The sequence below is a fragment of the Hylobates moloch genome, unplaced genomic scaffold (assembly GCF_009828535.3).
Source record: "Hylobates moloch isolate HMO894 unplaced genomic scaffold, HMol_V3 SCAFFOLD_5, whole genome shotgun sequence".
In the NCBI taxonomy this organism is placed as follows: Eukaryota; Metazoa; Chordata; class Mammalia; order Primates; family Hylobatidae; genus Hylobates; species Hylobates moloch.
The window spans coordinates 84,749,828-84,768,592 of record NW_026652280.1 but is presented as its reverse complement, the minus strand read 5'-3'; the positions used below and the strand labels follow the sequence as shown (position 1 = coordinate 84,768,592).

The 18,765-nt window shown below is 60.6% G+C and overlaps 1 protein-coding gene across 7 annotated transcripts; it reads right to left on the bottom strand.

Annotated features, from left to right (window-relative positions):
• Nucleotides 1-14: 14 nt before the first annotated feature.
• EHBP1L1 (EH domain binding protein 1 like 1) lies at nucleotides 15-17,018 on the bottom strand. 7 transcript variants are annotated; one of them, XM_032153433.2, is made up of 21 exons: nucleotides 16,664-17,014; nucleotides 13,651-13,708; nucleotides 13,350-13,445; nucleotides 12,793-12,846; nucleotides 12,523-12,701; nucleotides 12,303-12,445; nucleotides 11,819-11,854; nucleotides 11,656-11,724; nucleotides 11,409-11,571; nucleotides 10,815-11,241; nucleotides 9,015-9,188; nucleotides 8,382-8,539; nucleotides 8,246-8,294; nucleotides 7,188-7,820; nucleotides 2,944-3,013; nucleotides 2,773-2,828; nucleotides 2,554-2,677; nucleotides 2,170-2,269; nucleotides 787-860; nucleotides 570-684; nucleotides 15-457 (listed from the first exon to the last, which is right to left on the bottom strand). In XM_032153433.2, exons 1-21 carry the CDS (start codon nucleotides 16,765-16,767, stop codon nucleotides 358-360), a joined length of 2,982 nt encoding a protein of 993 aa, XP_032009324.1. In that variant the 5' UTR covers nucleotides 16,768-17,014; the 3' UTR covers nucleotides 15-357. The 7 variants fall into 7 exon arrangements, with proteins under 7 accessions (XP_032009324.1, XP_032009322.1, XP_032009325.1 ...); XM_032153431.2 differs by having other exon boundaries at nucleotides 9,015-11,241; XM_032153434.2 differs by lacking the exon at nucleotides 9,015-9,188.
• Nucleotides 17,019-18,765: the final 1,747 nt, after the last annotated feature.

Genomic DNA, 18,765 nt, shown 5'->3' with positions numbered 1-18,765 from the left:
GACCGGCGCTGGGGTAGCCTCGTCCAACTTTATTGCTCTGGAGAACAGGAAGGCAAGCCGGCGCGGGGCGGCAGTGCCCAGGCATCCCTTTCCCCGAGGCCGCCGGCCCGGCAGTGCCGTCGGGGAGGACCCCGCACCCGCCGCGAGCGCGCACACATCCTCGGTGACAAATAAATACAGCAGCCGCTCCGCCCGTGGGGTCGGGGATCCGCCCTGCCCCGTACTCGGAAGGGCGCCGGCGGCCCCTAGCGGACACGCGCGCGGCCTCCGGGACGGCCGGGTCCTCCGCAGCGCAGGCCCGGGGCTGCGGCAGACGCCGGAGGCGCGAGAAGTTACGGGCCACTCGGGCCGGCGGCCTCAACTCAGCACGCAGCGTTCCCGCCGGCTCAACTGCCGGCTCAGCTTGCGGCGCCGCTGTTCCAGGCCGCGCTCCAGGCGCTCGTCCTCCTCCAGGGCGCTGGGGGGAACGGGTTCGAGTCAGCGCGCCGTTGGGCGGGGTCCACACCCAGCCCTCTGCGGGAGCCCGTCCCGGACCTTCCCAACTCCCAGCGCCGCCCAGCGCCACTCACATCCGCTCCTTGTGGTCCAGGTCCCGGACTAGCTCGTCGCGCTGGTTCACCAGCGACACTAGCTCCTCCAGTAGGAGCTGCTCTCGGTGCTGCTGAGCGGACGTTTTCTGCCAGTCTGAGGGTCGAAGCGGCTAAGCGTCAGGAAGCGCGGGCCCAGCGCTGTGCCGCCTCCACCCTGGCTCTGTCCTGCCTCCCGCCCACTGAGCCCATGTCCCACCTTCGATGGCCAGCATGGCCCGCAGCTCGCGGCTCAGCAACTCGAACCTTCGCTCCAAGTCCTGCTCCTCGATGCTGGAAGGTTGGGGGCGGGGGTGGCGGCAGGTCAGGAAAAGGGGCGTAGGGAGAGAGTGCCCAGGGCTCTGGCCACTCCCTGACCCCATCCCACCTCCCCAGCAGTTCCCCCAGGGCAGGGCTGACCGCAGCGCTATCCTCCAGTCTCCAGACCACATTATCTCTTTTCTTCTGTTTTCTCCAATTGCTGGGCGTTTGTGTTGCCCCTCCCACACACACCCCAGAAGGACCCCCGAAGGATTATTTGGATGAACAGTCCTCACAAACAGGAAGCACTGGCTACAGTTATTCCGAAAAATGATCCCAAACGCAAAAGGGAGACAAAGCTGTCTCCACCCGGCAGGATGACAAAGGCAATGGCCGCAGAGTGGCTTCGGACCCCACATGGGAACCAGATCAGATCTCTCTGGGCTTCTGTTTTCCTTACTGTAAAGGAACAGGGTGACACTGGGGAATTCAGCCCTCACCTTCCTGGGCCTCAGTTTTCTGTTTTCTTTCTTTCTTTTTTTTTTTTTTGAGACGGAGTCTGCCTCTGTTACCCAGGCTGGAGTGCGCGATCTCGGCTCACTGCAATCTCTGAACCCTGGGAGGGTTCAAGCGATTCTCCTGCCTCAGCCTTCCCAGAAGCTGGAACTACAGGCGCCTGCCACCACGCCCGGCTAATGTTTTGTATTTTTAGTAGAGATGGGGTTTCACTGTGTTAGCCAGGATGGTCTCAATCTCCTGACCTTGTGATCTGCCCGCCTCGGCCTCCCAAAGTGCTGGGATTACAGGCGTGAGCCACCGCACCCAGCCGGTTTTCTTATTAGTAAAAATAATTCCAATTTAAGAGTTTTACCCTTAATTTTGTTTTAATTTTTATTTTTTGAGACAAGAGTCTCGCTCTGTTGCCCAGACTAGAGTGTAATGAATGTCTGATCTCGGCTCACTGCAACCTCTGCCTCCCGGGTTCAAGTGATTCTCCTGCCTCAGCCTTCCAAGTTGCTGGGATTACAGATGCGTGCCACCATACTTGGCTAATTTTTGTATTTTTAGTAGAGATGGAGTTTCACCATGTTGGCTGGTCTTGAACTCCTGACCTCAGGTGATCCGCCTGCCTCGGCCTCCCCAAGTGCTGGGATTACAGGCATGAGCCACCGTGCCTGGCCAGTTTTACACTTTAAACAGCAATTTGGTTAGGACAAAAACAGTAAGATGGAAGAGGAATCATTTGTCAAAAAGATCTCTGTAGGAAGAAGAAAGTAGTGAAGAACCCTAACCAAAGTAGCTAAGCGTCCCTCTGCTCTCCTAGCCCGGGGCCAGCACTCACAGCAGCTGCAGCTGGTCCTGCCTCCGGATGAGAGCATTCTTCTTGTTGACCAGGGTGAACCACTCCTGGATCAGCACCTCCTCCTGCAGCTTGTTGGCACCTGCATTGGACAGGGACAGTCACCAGGCCTGCCCCCTGCCCCCGGTGTCAGGGTAGGGCACCTGGGGGTTGGGGGAGGGGGTTTGCTCCCTTATGACATCCCAGAAGCCAGAACTGTGTGCCTCGAGGAAGCCACTTCAGGGCCTCAGCATGCCTGGCTGTAAAATGGGAACGCTGACGCCAGCCGTGCCTCCTCCCAGCTCCTCCCAAGGTCAGGAACAGCTGCAGGGCCGGACAGACCTAGTGGCATGTGTTGGGGAAGGCACCCCCAGATGTATGTCCCACCTGACTCCATGAGGCTCCTCAGCTGCGTCTCCACCTCAGCTGCCCGCCCATCTATCTGCCTCTGCTCCTGTTCCAGGGCCTGCAGCTCTGCACACACATACTGACTTGTGTCCTGGAACCGTTGCTGGGGATGGAAAAGGCAGAGAACAGGGTGGACTCAGCCCAGGCTCTGAATAGGAGGTGCTCACCCATCAGCTCCTCCCACTTAGCCCTCCTTACCAGCCCAGCCTCCTCCCCTGGGCTTGGGGGTGGCTCCTCTGACGGGGGACTCCCACCTGCAGACAGAGATGATGATAAGGCACCCCCTAACCACCACCCACCCCCAGGAAGTCCCCAGTCCAGGCTTTGTGAGCAGCCTGAACTGAGATGGTCACCACTCCTGCTACTCACCAGGGGGCTGTTGAGAGGCTGCAGCTGTGGGTGGGCCCGGGGCAGGGCTAGGGTCAGGGGCCTGGCCTTCCTGTGGAAGAAGGGGCCGGTGAGGGCTGGGAGGGGTTTCCCGCCAGCCTGGGCCTAGGGCCAGCCAGAACCACTCACACAGAGAGGAAGAGGGGTCCTTGACCCCAGCCCCTGCCTGCCCCTGCCCCTCCTCTAGTCCTACATGCACAGAACCCCTGGGCCCACCTCCTTCCAAGGAAAATGCCTCCTCAAGCAAAGGCCATGGCCTGCAGCCTTCCTGGCCCTGTGGCCCTGGGCCCACCCACGCCCAGGGTCCAAGCCTCCCAATTCCCCTCCTGGGGCTGGGCTGAGCTCCGGCCTCACAGGATGAGAGCCTGTGAAGGGCCCAGCCCAGGCCTCTCCTCCCTACTCTTTTTTTTTTTGAGATGGAGTCTCGCTCTGGTGCCCTGGCTGGGGTGCAGTGGCAGGATCATGGCTCACTGCAACCTCCACCTCCTGGTTCAGGTGATTCTCCTGCCTCAGCCTCCCAAGTAGCCACCCGCCACCATGCCCAGCTAATTTTTGTATTTTTAGTAGAGACAGGGTTTCACCATGTTAGCCAGGCTGGTCTCGAACTCCTGACCTCAGGTGATCTGCCTGCTTTGGCCTCCCAAAGTGCTGGGATTACAGGTGTGACCCACCACCCCCGGCCTCGACTTCTCCTCCGTGGAACTCCCTCAGGCCACCTCTGACTTCTGTCACCTAGTGCTGGCTTCTCCATCATGGCCAGGGCCCCATGCAGTGACCGTTGCACTGCCCCATATGGCCCCATCTGTGTGACCCAGCCCAGCCCTGCCTCCTGCAGAGGCCCCACCCAGGCTCCCTCCCCTTCTGTCCTCAGGGCTCCCCAGACCTGGACCCTCCTGAGCCAGCACCTCCACCTCCTGGCCAAAAGGGGGTGCCCTGTTGCCTTTTCAGTTCCCACACCCAGGAGCAGCTGCTGTACGCTCACACATACAGGACAAGCCAGGCTGGCTGGATCTCTGAATTTTAGCCTGGAAGGGCAGGGCTGACCCCATGTGCCTGCCCGCCCCTAGTGACTTGCTGGGACTGTCAGCCCTGGGGGTCCCCAACTTTCGGCTCAGCTGACAGCCTGGCCCCTCAACTGCTCCTGCCCTGGCCCCCCATATCTGGGTCATCTGACCTGTGTCGGGGTCATGGGGCAGGTACAGTGGTTGAGCCGCCTGTGTCCACTCCCACCTGTACCTCTCTGAGAGGCAGCCCTGGACATCCCTGGCTCAGAGGCCATCCTCTCTGGCCTGGGGCAGTGGTGGCTTCCCCACCAGCCACCACCATGGCCTGCCTGCTGACTCAAGCTGAAACTGAGAGGCCTCTCTGACACCTTCACCCCCGGTGTAACTGTTTCACATCTCTCCTCAGCCCCCCAGCCTCATGCCAAAGCCTCAGGCGGCCCCAGACTCAATGTTCCTACCACCCTGAGCCATGCCTAGACACCGCCCCCTGGCCACAGTGACCGACTTTCAGTTCCCAAAATAGCTTTCTCAGCCTAGAGTCAGCCTCCATCTTGGGGTGCCTGGTACCAATGTGACCTCCATAACCCAGCCCAGCCCTACTTCCTCCAGAGACCCCCCTGCCGGGGCCCCTGCACTCTTCCCGCCTCCCTCCCTGACTTCCATGTCTCCAGAAGCCTCCTCTGATCCCCAGGCTGGGCACATGCTGCTCTCATGGCCTCCCCCATCACAGCTCCAACCCCCACTCACCCCGTCACAGCTGCTGGTTTCCCATGTCTCCCCCTTATACAGAGCTGGGCCCAGAAAATATAGTCAGGGTACATTGACTAATAACAGCAGCTAATATCTACCAAGTGTTTCTGTGCCAGGCACTTAAAAGCACTTTATGTGCATTGACTCACTGAATCCTCCCAACAGCCCTGTGAGGCAGGGACCATGACCCTCCCCACTTTACAGATGAGGAAACTGAGGGTCAGAGATGAGGCTCCTAAAGGGTCTGGTCTAGGGCCCAGGGTTGTCTAACCCAGAAGTTTGTTCCCAAGCTTGGCCACCAACTTGCTGTGTGCCTCAGGGCCAGTCACACCCATGGGGCCTCTGTTTGTGTCCTTGTATGTAAAATGGGAGAAAGCCCAGCCCTATGTGACCTGGGAGCTGCAGGGCTTCTAGAAAGGAATCTAGGGATATACACAGCTCCCTTTTTTTAATAGCAACTTGCAGGGGGCCTCAATACCACCTTGCAAAAGGCTTTCATACACACTCTAAGAGTCCATGGGCAGGCCAGGCACATAGAGAGTGCTGAGCTGTCCAGACAGGCAGGGGCAGGAGAGTGGAGAAATCCAGCCTCAGCAACAGCGAAGCTTCCTCGTGCCAGGCCTCGTGGGAATTCCAGTGCTTCCTCATGTCTAACTCAAATTCCTCTTTTTTTTTTTTTTGAGATGGAGTCTTGCTCTGTCGCCAGGCTGGAGTGCAGTGGCACGATCTCGGCTCACTGAGACCTCCGCCTCTGGGGTTCAAACAATTCCCCTGCCTCAGCCTCCCGAGTAGCTGGGACTACAGGCCTGTACCACCATGCCCAGCTAATTTTTTGTATTTTAGTAGAGACAGGGTTTCACCATGTTGGCCAGGATGGTCTCGATCTCCTAACCTCGTGATCAGCCCACCTCTGCCTCCCAAAGTGCTGGGATTACAACAGGTATGAGCCACGGTGCCCGGCCTCAAATTCCTCTTTCAATACCCTCATGCCTGACCCCTCCTCCAGGAAGACCAGGACTTTGGGAGCTCCCAAGGGCCAGGCCAGGCCAGACCACCTCCCACTGCACACAATGGGCATGAGGGATGGGGGTGGCCAATGAGGAGTCCCCTCCAGCCCCATGGGTCAGATATCTCCTGTGAGACAAGAGCTGGGGGAAGGCCTGACTTGGAAAGACCAGATGCTGGAACTTGGGCCCAGAGGGGCATAGGTTAGCACCTCCCCTTTAAGATTTAAAGAGCCACTGACACACATTAATGAGGCCAACAGATGGGCCAAAGCTGGCCTCATCCTCTTGACTCCTGTGTATCACATCTCCTACAGGTGGGCGTCACCCATGCCCTCTGTCTCTCACTCACAGGCTCAACGCGGTGCCTCTGACCCTACACCCAGGACTCCTGCTCTCAGCCTGGCCTCATTGCCACTTATGGACCTTCCAGGAGATGGCTGGCAGTTCCCTAAACGAGACCTGAACTTTCCTGCTGCCACATTTTTGCTAATGCAGGTCCCACCATTTGAGAACCCCACTCATTTTTCACCTGGGAAGAGCCTGGCCATCTTATGAACCTAGCTCAAATAATGGCTTCTTCCAGAAAGGCTTTCCCAATGAATTCACTCCTTTCCTTCAAATGCAGGGGTCATTCCTGGACAGTTGAAGGTTTGCAGCAGCCTGGCAGAGCTGCCCCTTGTTTGACAGGCAGGATGGGGCAGTGCTGGGACCCCAGCTGGAAAGCCCGTGTCCTGGACTCCAGCAGCTGTGGGTCACTGAGCAAATCCCTGCTCTTTCTGGGACCATGTCCCCTTCAGCACAGTGTCATGACACTCTAGGAGATGACCTACAACCCATAGGGGATGACAGCAGGGACACGGGCCCTCACGATCTCACATCTCCAACCTTCCATTGTAAGAAAAGAGGAGACTGGTCTCCAGCATCTGGAGTTAAAGATGCACGCCAGAGTCCTGGGGCTGGGAGGCCTTGGAGAATCCTCCTTGAGTACAGATAGTCTGCACCCAGCTTATGGGGCAGGGTGGCTGCTGATTGACGATGAGCCACCTGCAGGGAAAGAAATGCCCAAACCCACCTTCCAGCCTACCAAGCACTGGGCAGAGTGCCAGGAACGTGGATCCTCCAGGAACTTCCTACTGCGGCCTATGATTCCCACACCAAGTGCCAAGCACTAAAAACCCTCAGCACTTATCCCAGTCTGGCCGCAAAGCCGGGGACCCTGCCTGGCGGGCCTTTGCTCAAATGCGTCCCCTAACGGGGAGCTCACTACCACCCCAGAGGACTCTTCCACAGCACCAGAGTCCCTCTGATCTGAAAGCCCCTCCGGGTCCAGCCGAGCCCCGCCACTCTGAAACCATCACCCTCGCGCCAGCTCAGTCCTTGGGACCCCTGGGGACTCGCCCATTCTCTGCCCAGCTTCCCGGGACCCCGCGCTGCGGCGGGGGAAGAAAGGAGCCCTGACACTCACTGCAGCCGCAGCCCCCGCGGCTCCCGCGTCCGCATCGTCCACCGAGAAGGAGCTGCTGTTTCGCAGCCGCGAGCGCCTCTTCTTGAGCAGGTCGGCGTCGCGCACGTGGGAGAAGGAGCCGTGCGCGCGGGGCGGGGGCACCGGCCCGGGCTCCCCGTTGACCGAGGGCCGCCGCAGCCTCACGCCGCCGCCGCCCGGCGCCGCCGCCCCGTTCACCAGCCCCTCGGCCGGGACCTCCGCGGGTCGCGCCTCTCGGGGGGCCTCGGCCCCGCCGTCCTTGGAGGCGCGGCCCGCGTCCGCATTCCTGGAGGCCGCCCCCGGGGCCGCCCCGTCCGCGCGGTCCGCGGCCTCCTTGGGCTCCTCGGGCCCCTCGGCCCCGTGACCGCGCAGCCGCTGCGCCAGGCCTCCGGCGTCCAGGTCGTCGGGCGGGCTGGGCTGGGCGCTGCCCACGCGGTACGTGCCGGCGCCGCCGCCGCCCTCCAGCTGTACCAGCTGCAGTTCCTGCCCGGTGCAGAAGGCGCGGATCTGGCACAGGTACGTCATGACGATAAGCTTGTCGGGCACCGACAGCAGCACCATGTCCGCGGGCTCCAGCAGCCGCGACACGCCCAGAGCCGCGAAGCCATCGAAGGCCTAGGGGAAGGGTGCACTCGGGGTCAGCAGCGGCGGTGGCCCGCGCCACCCGGCAACGCTGCGGTGCCGCCTCGCGGAGGGGGTCCCCGGGATTGGCACCCCGGGTTTTGCCTAGCAACACCGCCCCCTCCTAGCGAGGAAAATCCAGCAACGGGGCCCGCCCTCGCGTTGCTTAGCAACGGCACACGGTCCACCCCGTTACCAAAGGGTGGTTTTGGAAAAACCATCTAAGGGAGGAAAAACGCTTTAAAACAAACAAACGAAAATAAGGAAAACAAACAATTTAATGACCAAAGGGGTAAAAAGTGGCAGAACTTCCAGAAGCCACTGCTGGGCCCGGCAGTCCACTTTCTCCAAATCTGAGACTGAAAGCCTGGCTCTCCAGACCCTCCTTCCCTCCAGGCAGTCCCCCGACCCCATCTCACCTGCTTGTTGTTCTGCTTGATGTTGAGCGGGTCTAGGGAGGCATAGTCACTGCAGAGAGAGTGCTGGTCAGAGGCTGGGTCCACACTGCCCTCCCTGATGGCTCCCCGCTTCGTTCCCACCCCTCTGGCAGCTCACATCTTGTCTGGGTAGAATCGGTGCAGGATGGCACAGAAGGCCAAGCCATTGCGCCAGGATGTGGTGAAGTTAGTGATGCAGACGCCACGGTAGCCAGCGGTGACTTCCTGGCACCACTCCAGCAGGGACTGGCTGGAGCTGACCAGGGCAGGTGGTGCCTGGGGACATAGGGGTGGGCTTAGGGAATGTATAAATGGGATCTGTGCCCTCTGCCTCTTGGGGAAGCTCATGCCTGGCACAAAACAGCCCCATCTCTGAGCTTGCAGGGGTCACCAGAGACCACTGGCCAGAGCCTTGGGGCCAGGTAAAAGGGTTTCCAGATCCAGGGTTATCTGCCAAGGTCACCTAAAAGGTCAGTGGCCCCCAGACAAGATCAGAGGTCACCAGCAGCCACACCTCACAGTCAGCCCAGAAAATCAGCTTAGAGGTGTCCAGCTCCATGTGGCCCAGGGAAGATGGGGTAAGAGAGCCAGGGCATCCTGAGAGAGGAGGGGATGAGTGGGCTCCTTCAAGCTGAGCCCCCCACCCCACCCGATCCCATTCCACCAGGTGGGTCCATGCAGAGCCGCCGTTCGCTCAGCCCCAGGTTAGTGGGAAGCAGCAGACTGGGCCCTCGGCGGCCCCCATCCCTACCTGGCTGCACGGCAGCCTCCTGTCCTCTTCAGCCTTCTCTGGGGAAGAGGCCCTGGGCGCCCCAGCCGCTGCCCCACTGGCCACCTGTGCTTCAGGCAGGCTGGCCTCTGTGAGGCTTCCCTCAGCTTCTTTCCCCTTCTCATTTCCCAAGACCCCAGCCTCCGCTTCCTGGGCCTTAAAAGTACCAGATTTGTTCTCCGGAGACTCTAAAACCTTCATCTCTGCTTCCTGGGCCCCCCAAGCCCAAGATTTGCCCTCTGACATCCCCCAAACCCCAGCCTCTGCCTCCTGGACTCTCAGAACTTGAGTCTCTGACCCTTGTACTCCTGAAATCTCTGCTTTTGCTTCCTGGGATCCTAAAACTCTTGGCTGAGTGACTGGGGCCCTTAAAGCCTCATATTTGAGAGCACTCCCAACTCCAGTCTCTGCTTCCTGGACCCCCGAAGTCTGAGTCTCTTCCTTCTCAGCCTCTGGAACTATAATTTCTGTCTTTCGTGTCATCAGTACTCGGGCCTCTGCCATTCCAGCCTCTGGCCCTGAGATCCCTGAACCCCCCACCTCTGTCTCCTGGGCCCCAGCTACCTCAGATTCTAGCCCTGGGACCCGTGAACTCCTAGATGCTATCTCTTGGGTCCCCAATATCTCAGTTTCTGCTGTCCCAGTCTCTATCTCTGGAACCTCTGAACCCCCAACCTCTTTCACCTGGATCCCTGTTATATCAGCTTCTATCCCTGGGACCCTTGAATCCCTAGATGCTATCTCTTGGGTCCCCAATATCACACCTTCTGCTGCCCCAGTCTCTATTCCCGGAACCCCCAAAAGCCCCGCCTCTATCTCCTGGGCTACCAATATGTCAGACTCTGCTATCTCAGCTTCTATTTCTGGGACCCCTGAATCTCTAGCTGTTATCTCCTGAGTCCCTAATATTTTAGCCTCTGTCCCCTCAGCCTCTGACTGTGGTACCCTAGAAGCTTCCACCTCTGTCTCCTGGGTCCTCAGCATCTCAGATTCTATTGTATCTTCTATCTTCAGTGGCCCCAAATCCCCAGATATCTCCTGAGTCCCCAGTACCTCAGTCTCTGCTATCGTAGTTCTTGTCCGCAAAACTCCTGAACCCCCATCTTCTGTTTTCTGGGCCCCCAATACCTCAGTCTCTGTCCCTGGGGTCTCTATGACCCCCGCCTCTGTTTCCTGGGTCTCCAGTCCCTCACACTGTGCTGTCCCAGCAACCTCCGACTCCAGGACCCTTGATCTTGCTGCTTCTGTCTCCAAGGCCCCCAATATCTCAATTTCTAGTGTCCTAGTCTCTGGGAACCCTGACCCCTCAACTTGTTTCTCCTGGGTTCCCAGTACCTCCAACCCTACCACCTCAGTCTCTGTTTCCAGGACCCCTGAACCCCCAGCCTCTGCCTCCCAGCCTCCCAGACCCCTGGATATTGCCCCCTGGGCAGTTGATAACAGGGCCCTCTGCCAGCTGCTCACCTGGGGACTGGTGCTTATTGCTCCAACAGAGGAGCCCTGCTCCAAGCCTGTCCCCTCAATACCAGGGGCTCCGCCCCTCACTTCTGCACCCTCTCTCTCCTGGCCTGCAGCAGCCCTGGCCCCCTTGAGGTCACCAAGTTGCCCAGAGTGCCCTGCAGGCTCCGCTGGGGGCAGGCTCAGGCCTGCGGGAGCCTCATCCCTGGTCCTGATTCCCAGCCTCCCTTGAGAACCCCTTGGAGGAGCCTCAGGGGTCTCCCTGCATCTTGCCTCAGGCATCACCCCTGTCGCCTCTGGTCCCTGAGTGTCCACATGTCTCACCTTTGACCTCTGCTCAGCATCCACTTGACAAACTGCTGAACTCTCTTCAGCCTCCCCAGCTTTGACTCCTGACCTCCTAGTGTTTGCCTCTCTGCCTCCTGACCCGGGCTCAGTGTCCACCCCACTGGCCTCTGGCCTGTCCTCAGTGTCCATCTCTTCAGCCTTGAGTCTCTGCCTTCCAAAAGGGTCTCCAGAGCCTTTATCCTCAATGCTCGTGCCCAGCCTAGCTCCATGGGCTTCTGTCCCTTCCTGAGGGCATGCCTGGGCCTGGGTCTCCCTAGCAGAGCCCAATCCTGCTGGAGGAGCCCCTGAGGTTTTGGGGACCTCATCTTCCCCTTGGGGGACTGGGGGCCGGAGGGCATCAGAGCCTTTCCGGAGCCGAGGGGCTGGGGTGGGGGCCGTGTCCTGGCCTGGCTGCCTTGAAGACCTGAGAAGAGAGCAGGAGGGGGAGTTGGGGGGCTGCTTTGGCCCCAACTCTCAGCACCATTCCCCACCCTTCAGACTATTGGGGCCCTGGAGAGGCAGGTTGGTGGGGGTGAGGACTGCAGCACCTATGAGGGGGCAATGGGGGGTGGGGTTGGTTCCAAAGCTCACCTCATCTCTGGTGAGGTTTCCGGGGGCCTTGGGGCCTCAGGGCCCACCTGGCCCCCAGCTTCAGTAGCTCGTTCTGACCCCTGGCCTTGGGAGGCTCTGGCCAGGGGTGCAGGAGCACTCACAGGGGCTGGGCTGGTATCCTCAGCATTAGAAGGGCTGGCAACTGCGAAGAAAGAGGGGGACACTGTGGCCTGGGCCCGGTGACCTGGGGTCCAGTCTCCACCCCCTACCCCAGCCTGGGTCTCACCTGCCTGCTGGGATCGTCTTTGGCCTTCCTCCTCCTCCTCACAAAGCGTCTTCAGCTCTCGAGAGGGATCTGGGGGTGGTAGGAGAGGGGAGAAGGGCAGAGTCAGCCCAGAGCAGGGCCCCGCAGGCCTGACCCCCTCCCCCAACTACAGTGCAGGGCCTACCTGGGAAACGCCCTGGCCTCAGGGAACCGCCCCAGCCTGCGAGAAGAGACAGGCCCACAGAAGTGGAGAGAAAGAGAGAGAGAACCTCAACAGTGGACAGAGAAAAAGCCTGGACAAGCAGCAAGGAGGGATGAGGAAGCCCCAGCTGGCCCAGGAGGGCTGGTGGTGAGGGATCAGGAGCCAGGCTTCTGACCTAGCTGTCCTGGGTCAGGTACGGGCCTGGCAAGCACCACACAGGGATGAGGAGAGGACCCAGGAGCCCGTGGAGACATTGGGAACCCATTCTCCAGGACTCAGCTGAAGACCAAGGCTATCGTGGGACCAGCGGCCAGGTTGGGACGATTGAGGCTGCTGGGTTGGTTGGGACTGCCTGGGCAGTAATGAGTTCCCATCACAGGGCGGGCACAGCAAGTGGCTGGTGGCCCGGGTAACCCTCCCTCCCCAGGTCTTGGCAGTCTTGATCCACAGCAGGCTGTGAGCCCACCTGGCTGGGGGACTCGAGCCCGGACCTCGGGGGCTCCTGGGCCATGAGCCTCATCTTCATCACTCTCAGCAAAGTCATCCAAGTTACCCACATCACTAGGCTTCACACTCATGAGGCTTGCGAGACTCTGCATGTCATCGTCCCTGGGGGGCAGAGGTTAAAGGTGAGGGTGGGGTCAGAGGTCACAGGCCAGGATCAAGGAGGGCAGGTAGGCACTCACGTGGCACGGCCCTCCCGTAGCAGCACCCCCGAAAGAGTGAGGCTCAGCTCAGCCTGCACCACCTTCACTGACTTCGGCTTCAGCCGCAGCCTCAGTGGGACTTGGGCAGGCACGGGCCCTGCATGGCGGGCCAGGTCCACCTCAGCCGTGGCCAGCACCTTCCGCTGCCCCTTAGACTCCTGTGGGCCGGAGGAGAGACCAGGAGAAGGGGCATCAGTGCTGTCCCAGGGTCCCCAAGATTCCAGACCTGAGCCCACTCCAGACACTCACATTTTCAATAATAAATGTCCACTCTTTAGCCTCATACTGGTCCACGTGGGGGTCCTGGGAAGAAGGGGTGCTGGTGAGTACAATGCTGCTGGGGCGGCAGCAAAGGGAGCAGAGCCTGTGCTGGCTTAGGAGGTGCTTGGTGGTGGTGGCTTTTTTTTTTTTTTTTTGAGATGGAGTCTTGCTCTGTCGTCGAGGCTGGAGTGCAGGGGTACGATCTTGGCTCACTGCAACCTTTGCCTCCTAGGTTCAAGCAATTCTCGTGCCTCAGCCTCCCGAGTAGCTGGGATTACAGGTGCGCGCGGTAGTTGCTACCTCCTCCTGGGATGCACCCCAGGTTCTGGTCCCAGCTGCCTCTCATGCTGCATGTGTTGGGTAAATGCTGCCTCCTCCAAGGAGACCTCCTGGGCCAGTGATGCTGAGCAGGCCCCCCTAATTCTTGGCCTCACCCCCCGCATCCTCTTCTATCTGGATGAACAACCTACCAGGAGACCCGGGTGACTGCCTGTGTTGCAATTGCCTGCCCCGTTGCCATGCATGCTGGAGGGCTAGAGACTCACCCTGTAGAGGGTCACAGAGATGTCCACATTCTCAGGTACCATCCACACCACGGTGCCCCGGTATGGGTTCTGGATGCCCGGCTGCCAGCTGTGGGCCTACAAGGGGCAATCTGAGTCCTCCCCACATCTTAACTCTTCCCTCCCACCCGCACCCCCTATCGCCAACCTTGACACCATCTTCCTCTCCCCTCTGTGGATTCTGATCTGAGCTTGAACCTTACTCCACTCCCCCATCAGCCCCCATCAGCCTCCCACTGGCCCCCATCCCTAACCTGGATCCCCAGTTGCCATCCTTCCCCACCTTGGAGCAGATGCGTCGGTTCCGACGGGTCCATACCACCACCAGCTTATCTGGCTGCCTGGGGGAGGGGGAGAGGGAGGGAGAAAGGGAGCAGGCTGCTTGGTTAGGCTCACCTGCCTCCCCATCTCCTCTTCCTCCTCCCCCAGCTCCCTCAGGGTCTTCTTTCTGCCCACCTCCCCCTCCTCTAGGAGAGGGCCTGGGCAGCCAGAGGACAGAGATGGCTGTGCAGGGCCCATTCCCAGGCACTGAGTGGACTCATGGCTGGGCCTGGGGGCAGAGGGCCCCTTTGGGTTAGATGTTCAACTGCTGCCCAGGAGGAGTGATGCTTGAGGGGACAATCCGGCCGAGGGCAGCATGCGAACTTGCCTTGCCTGTACCCAGCCCCATGCCTGCACCCTCTCGTGATGCTGGGCTTTGCCCAGCTCACTGTTCGTCTAGGGGCCAAGCCAGGATAAGTGACTCTCTGTTAACCCTGAGGATGCTGTGGCCCCCTTATCTGGGGCCACAGGGTGCAGGGTGGAGCTGCTAAGGCAGGGTGGGGCCAGAGCAGAAGGGCAAAGGCCCAGACAGTGTGGGCAGGCAGGGACTATGAGGAAAGACAGCAAGAGAGACAGGGACAGGCACATACAGAGACCAAGACACACAGAAACACAAGGACCCAGCAAGAGATGCCAGACGCAGATGCACATGTGAGCATCGTGCACACACGCAGACTCCGACACAGGGAGAGACAAAGATGAGGGATGAAAGAAGTCCCTTCGCGCAAAGATGTTTGTGGAGTGCCCACCATAAACCCAGCTCAGTTTTGGGGACAGAGGAGGGCAAAAGAGAGACAAGACCTTTCCTGTGAGGACAATGGAGGTGGGGGCAGACTACCAGTCAAGAAAGACAATAAATTAACAAGCGAACTCCAGGGTGATGTGAGGGAACCCCTTGGGGGTCTCCTTGAGGTTGGGTGTCTGGGCAGAGATGAGTGGCAGGGGGATGGGCTGTGTGACGATCTGGAGAAAGAGAGAATGGCAAGTCCAAGGGTCTGTGGCTGGAGGGTGACGTCAGAGAGAGGGGCAGAGAGTTGGGGGTGAGGCCAGAGAGGCAGCAGAGGGTCAGCTTGTCATTAACCAACACCGCCATCCCTCGCCTGCCATGTCCAGCCCTTTGCTGGGCCCAGGGGTCCCAAGGAGGATCAGCTTTCAGCGAGACGATGACAGTGGAGCCTGGAGGGCAATCAAAAAAGACTTCCAGGGGGTGACATCTAAGCTGAACAGCATGTGCCAGGTCAGACATGGAGGAGAGGCAGAGGCAAAGCCAGAGGACAGAGATGGCTGTGCAGGGCCCATTCCCAGGCACTGAGTGGACTCATGGCTGGGCCTGGGGGCAGAGGGCCCCTTTGGGTTAGATGTTCAACTGCTGCCCAGGAGGAGTGATGCTTGAGGGGACAATCCGGCCAAGGGCAGCATGCGAACTTGCCTTGCCTGTACCCAGCCCCATGCCTGCACCCTCTCGTGATGCTGGGCTTTGCCCAGCTCACTGTTCGTCTAGGGGCCAAGCCAGGATAAGTGACTCTCTGTTAACCCTGAGGATGCTGAGGCCCAGAGAGGTTTGGAGCCAAACAAGTTTTTGCGGTTGAGCCTAGAGCCCTCCAGCCCGGAGCCAAGTTCCCTTCCGCAAGCCCAAATTGCCAGCGATGGCAAAGCAAGGGTAACTAAGGGGCCTTCCCAGAAAGGGGAAGCGGACAGGGGGTGCCTAGGGAGGGCGGGGCTTGGCTGGGCAGCCTGACTCAAGCTGGGCACGCCCTCCTGGGAAGCTGCAACCTGGGCAGGGGCAGCTTCCCGGCCTGGGCTCCAGGCTAAGCAGCCCAGGAGGCCCTACCCACAGCTGCCTGTGACTCAGCTGCGTTGACACTACCGGCACCCTCAGCCTGCTGTGCCCAGCGTTTCCCTGGCCTCCCGAAGGATGCTGGAGCGGGAGCCAGAGGCCAGAGTTCAAGTGCCAGCCCCAAGCTCTCCCAGGCTCTGCTGAAAGACATGAATGGCCCTCTAGCAGGCCCAGTGTGGGCAAGGCCAGGGATATGGCAGCTGCCCAAGGTACCCCAGCCTCCTGCTCACTCCCCTCCCCCTGGACCCCATGGTCCCTTCCTGCCCCAGCCCTTCCCCTGGGGAGCCTAAATTTAGCCCCGCCTGGCGGGTGAGGCCCCCACAGCTGTGCCCTAATCCAGCCAAGGGAAGCTGACACCAGCGAGCACGTATATTTAGGGTGTGACGCAGGGGCCTGGGCAGCTATGGGTGGCGGCATGTGAACGAGATGCCCCTGAGCCTGTTGGTAGTCCGGGCTGGGGCCTGCACCCTCTCGCGAATCACCCCTCACCCTGCCACCTTGCCCTCCACAACCCTGTCCTCCCGGACCCACAACCTCCTAGGTCCTCAGGCCCCTTTAAGCTGCTCCCCGCCTCCGTCCTCAATCCTCCCAGCACTCAGTTTCCCCTTTTAAGGACATTGTGGAGATGTTTCCAGCCTCCCAGCACTCTGGCTGAAGAGGCGGGAGTTGGAGGGGTTCTTCTGGCTCAACAAGATGGCAGGGGAGGAGAGGGCAACATCTCTGTTCTTAGCTGGACTAAGTAAGGTCAGGGAGGTTCCTGCCCCAGCCCTAGCCACCTGCAGACCTCAAAACTTGATCCCTTTTCCAATGCCACCCTGAACCATCTTTCTGGCACAAGACATGCGGCCTCCCTCCCCCAGCCCTGACCACAGCTGAGGAAGGAATGGACACAGGCAGAACCTCAGGCCTGAAAGTCCTGACCCCCGCGCGGGGAAGGCTGCCCACGCCCCCAACTCCAGGGGTCCCACAAATTGCAAGGGCACTTCTGAATCTCCGAGCCTGGGAACGGAACCAGGGCCTAAGCTGGGGTGGGGGCCCATTTGGTCATTGGGCTTGGGGGCAGAGTCCTCTCAGGCTCAAAGAGCCGGATGAGGTCCCAGCAAGTTCGGGGGAGCCCCCCGACCTCCCTCCCACTCACCATTTCTTGGTGCACTCCAACACCAGCTCGTGGTAACAGGCCACGAACTGGAACTTGGCCGCCCGCTTGCCCACGCGCTGCAGGCGCTTCCACACCGAGGTCATGGCCTCCGCCGCCCCGCCACCCACTTCTCAGGCCCGGGGCTCCCGCTGGCCCGCCACCGCTGGCCCGGCCCGGGTCCCCATGGCCTGTCCGCGCCGCCCGCCCCGTCCGTGCGGAGGTGTCCCAGGCTCCGACCCGGGACCGCGCTCTCCGCTGCCGCCGCTGGGGCCTGCCGGGTGGTCTGGCTTAGTCGGTGGGGTCGTCTGAGGCGCGTCGGGTGGCCGAGCGCGGAGCTGGGAGCGCGCCGTTTCCTGGAGCCGCACCCCCGTCGGAAGGCGGGCGGGGCTCCGGCGCGGGGCGGGGGCCGGGGCAGGAGCGCGGGGGCGGGGCGACCTGGCTTCCGGGGCCTCGCGCCGCGACCGCGACCGGGGAGCGGGAGCGGGAGCGGGGGCGGGGGGGGCGTGGAAGGGGTGTCGCCCGACCGCAGTGCCCACTCGGTGCGCACAGACTGCATGGAGAGAGGGCAACCAGCAACTTGGTGCCACCCTAGAGAGCGCCTTCCTTCCTGCCCGCAGCCCTGGGAGGTACGTACTGCTGGCCCCCTTTCACGGACTGGGAAAACTGAGACCCAGAAGGGGAAGGGACTTGCTCAGAGTCATACTGTGAATGTGGGCGAGGACCAGCTCTCCTCAACTCCAAGGTGCAGCCACCCACGTCTTAACCAGAGCAGGAAGGCGTCACTAACCTCGGTGGCCCAACCTCAGAACCTGACTCTGCTGTCAAGTGGGAAGATAATCCCAAACCCCGACAAGTAGCTGGAGAGTCACAACTGACTTCCAACCAAGTGTGACCTTGGGCAAAGCGCTAACACTCTGAGCCTCAGTTTCAACGTCTATTAAATGGGGATAATTGTAGTTCCACCTTTTAGGGACTCACTAAGAGGATAAACCTCAGAAGGCATTTAGCAGAAAGCCTGGCTGATTTTGCCGTGCCTTATTAAATGGGATGCGCTATCATGGATGGGGAAAACGTGTCATTTTTGTGTGTATGTTTACTCTCCCTCCCCAGGAAAGCCTGCCTGGGGCGTTAGCAGCTGTGAACCCCTAGATTAAAGCCCTTATCGCCTACCCACCCGCCCTGCATGGTAATGAGCCTCTGCAGGTGTCAGCTGCCCTGGGGCAACAGGTCAGTTTGCTCCCTCCCGCTGCTCTGCAAGGTGTGTGAATGGACAGGAGCCCGGTGCGTGACTGCTACTTGGTTTAACGGGATGTCTGAGTGCCAGGACTGCCATCTGGGCTGCATCTCCAGGAGGCAAGTGGCTGCAGCAGGGGGCGGGGATGTGCTGTTCGTCCGCACACCTCGGTGTGCGGCTTTGCCTCTTTTCAGGAGGTTGTGGGGTGTCGTGTGCGCGTGTGGGGGGCTGAGTACCCACTGTCTCCAAACGTGCTGGCTTCTTCCGGTGGGCTTAACAACTGGGTTTGGTTCTCAGTCCCAGCGGTGTGGGTCCCCGGTTTCCTAAGAAGAAACCTTCCACAGATAACTGCAAAGACAGCTAGTGCTGTGGGGTGAGCAGGCGGTCTTCATAGACTGAGCGGGGAATACGAGTCCCTGGAACCCTAATCAACCTTCACCGCCGCGGAGTCTCATGCCTGGCATCCGAGAAGGCCTGAGGTGCCGCGACTTCGCTCCCTCTGCCTCTGCAGCCCCTCCCTCCCACCCGCGGGGCGTGAGCTCCCAGGCCGTTCCCGGAGGCGCCTCCCCCGCCCCCGCCGGGGCCCCTTGCTCCGCCGACTCTGGCCACCCATTTCCTGCGCCGCCTCAACCCCGCCCCGCGCGGGGTGGAAAGTTTCCCTCCTCAAGGTGGGCGGCTCCTTCTCCTTCCTTCCCGGCCGGCAGGGAAAGGCAGAAGCGAACTGGGAGGAGGGGGAGGGGGACTCGGAGGTCGCGGGCGAGAGAGGGGAAGTGACTCGACCGCAGTCACCCGACGGCTGAGCCAGGATCCGCCAGCCGGGAGCGCCCCCAGCCCCGCCCAGACGGGACGGCAGGGCCTTCACTTGGGC

Excerpts from the sequence above, each read along its gene's own strand:
- EHBP1L1 (XM_032153431.2), bottom strand. The coding sequence starts at position 16,767 with ATGACCTCGGTGTGGAAGCGCCTGCAGCGCGTGGGCAAGCGGGCGGCC. Across the intron at positions 12,702-12,792 it reads GGACATTTATTATTGAAAAT|GAGTCTAAGGGGCAGCGGAA; the intron begins GTGAGTGTCTGG and ends TCCGGCCCACAG. Across the intron at positions 11,242-11,408 it reads GAAACCTCACCAGAGATGAG|GTCTTCAAGGCAGCCAGGCC; the intron begins GTGAGCTTTGGA and ends CTCTCTTCTCAG.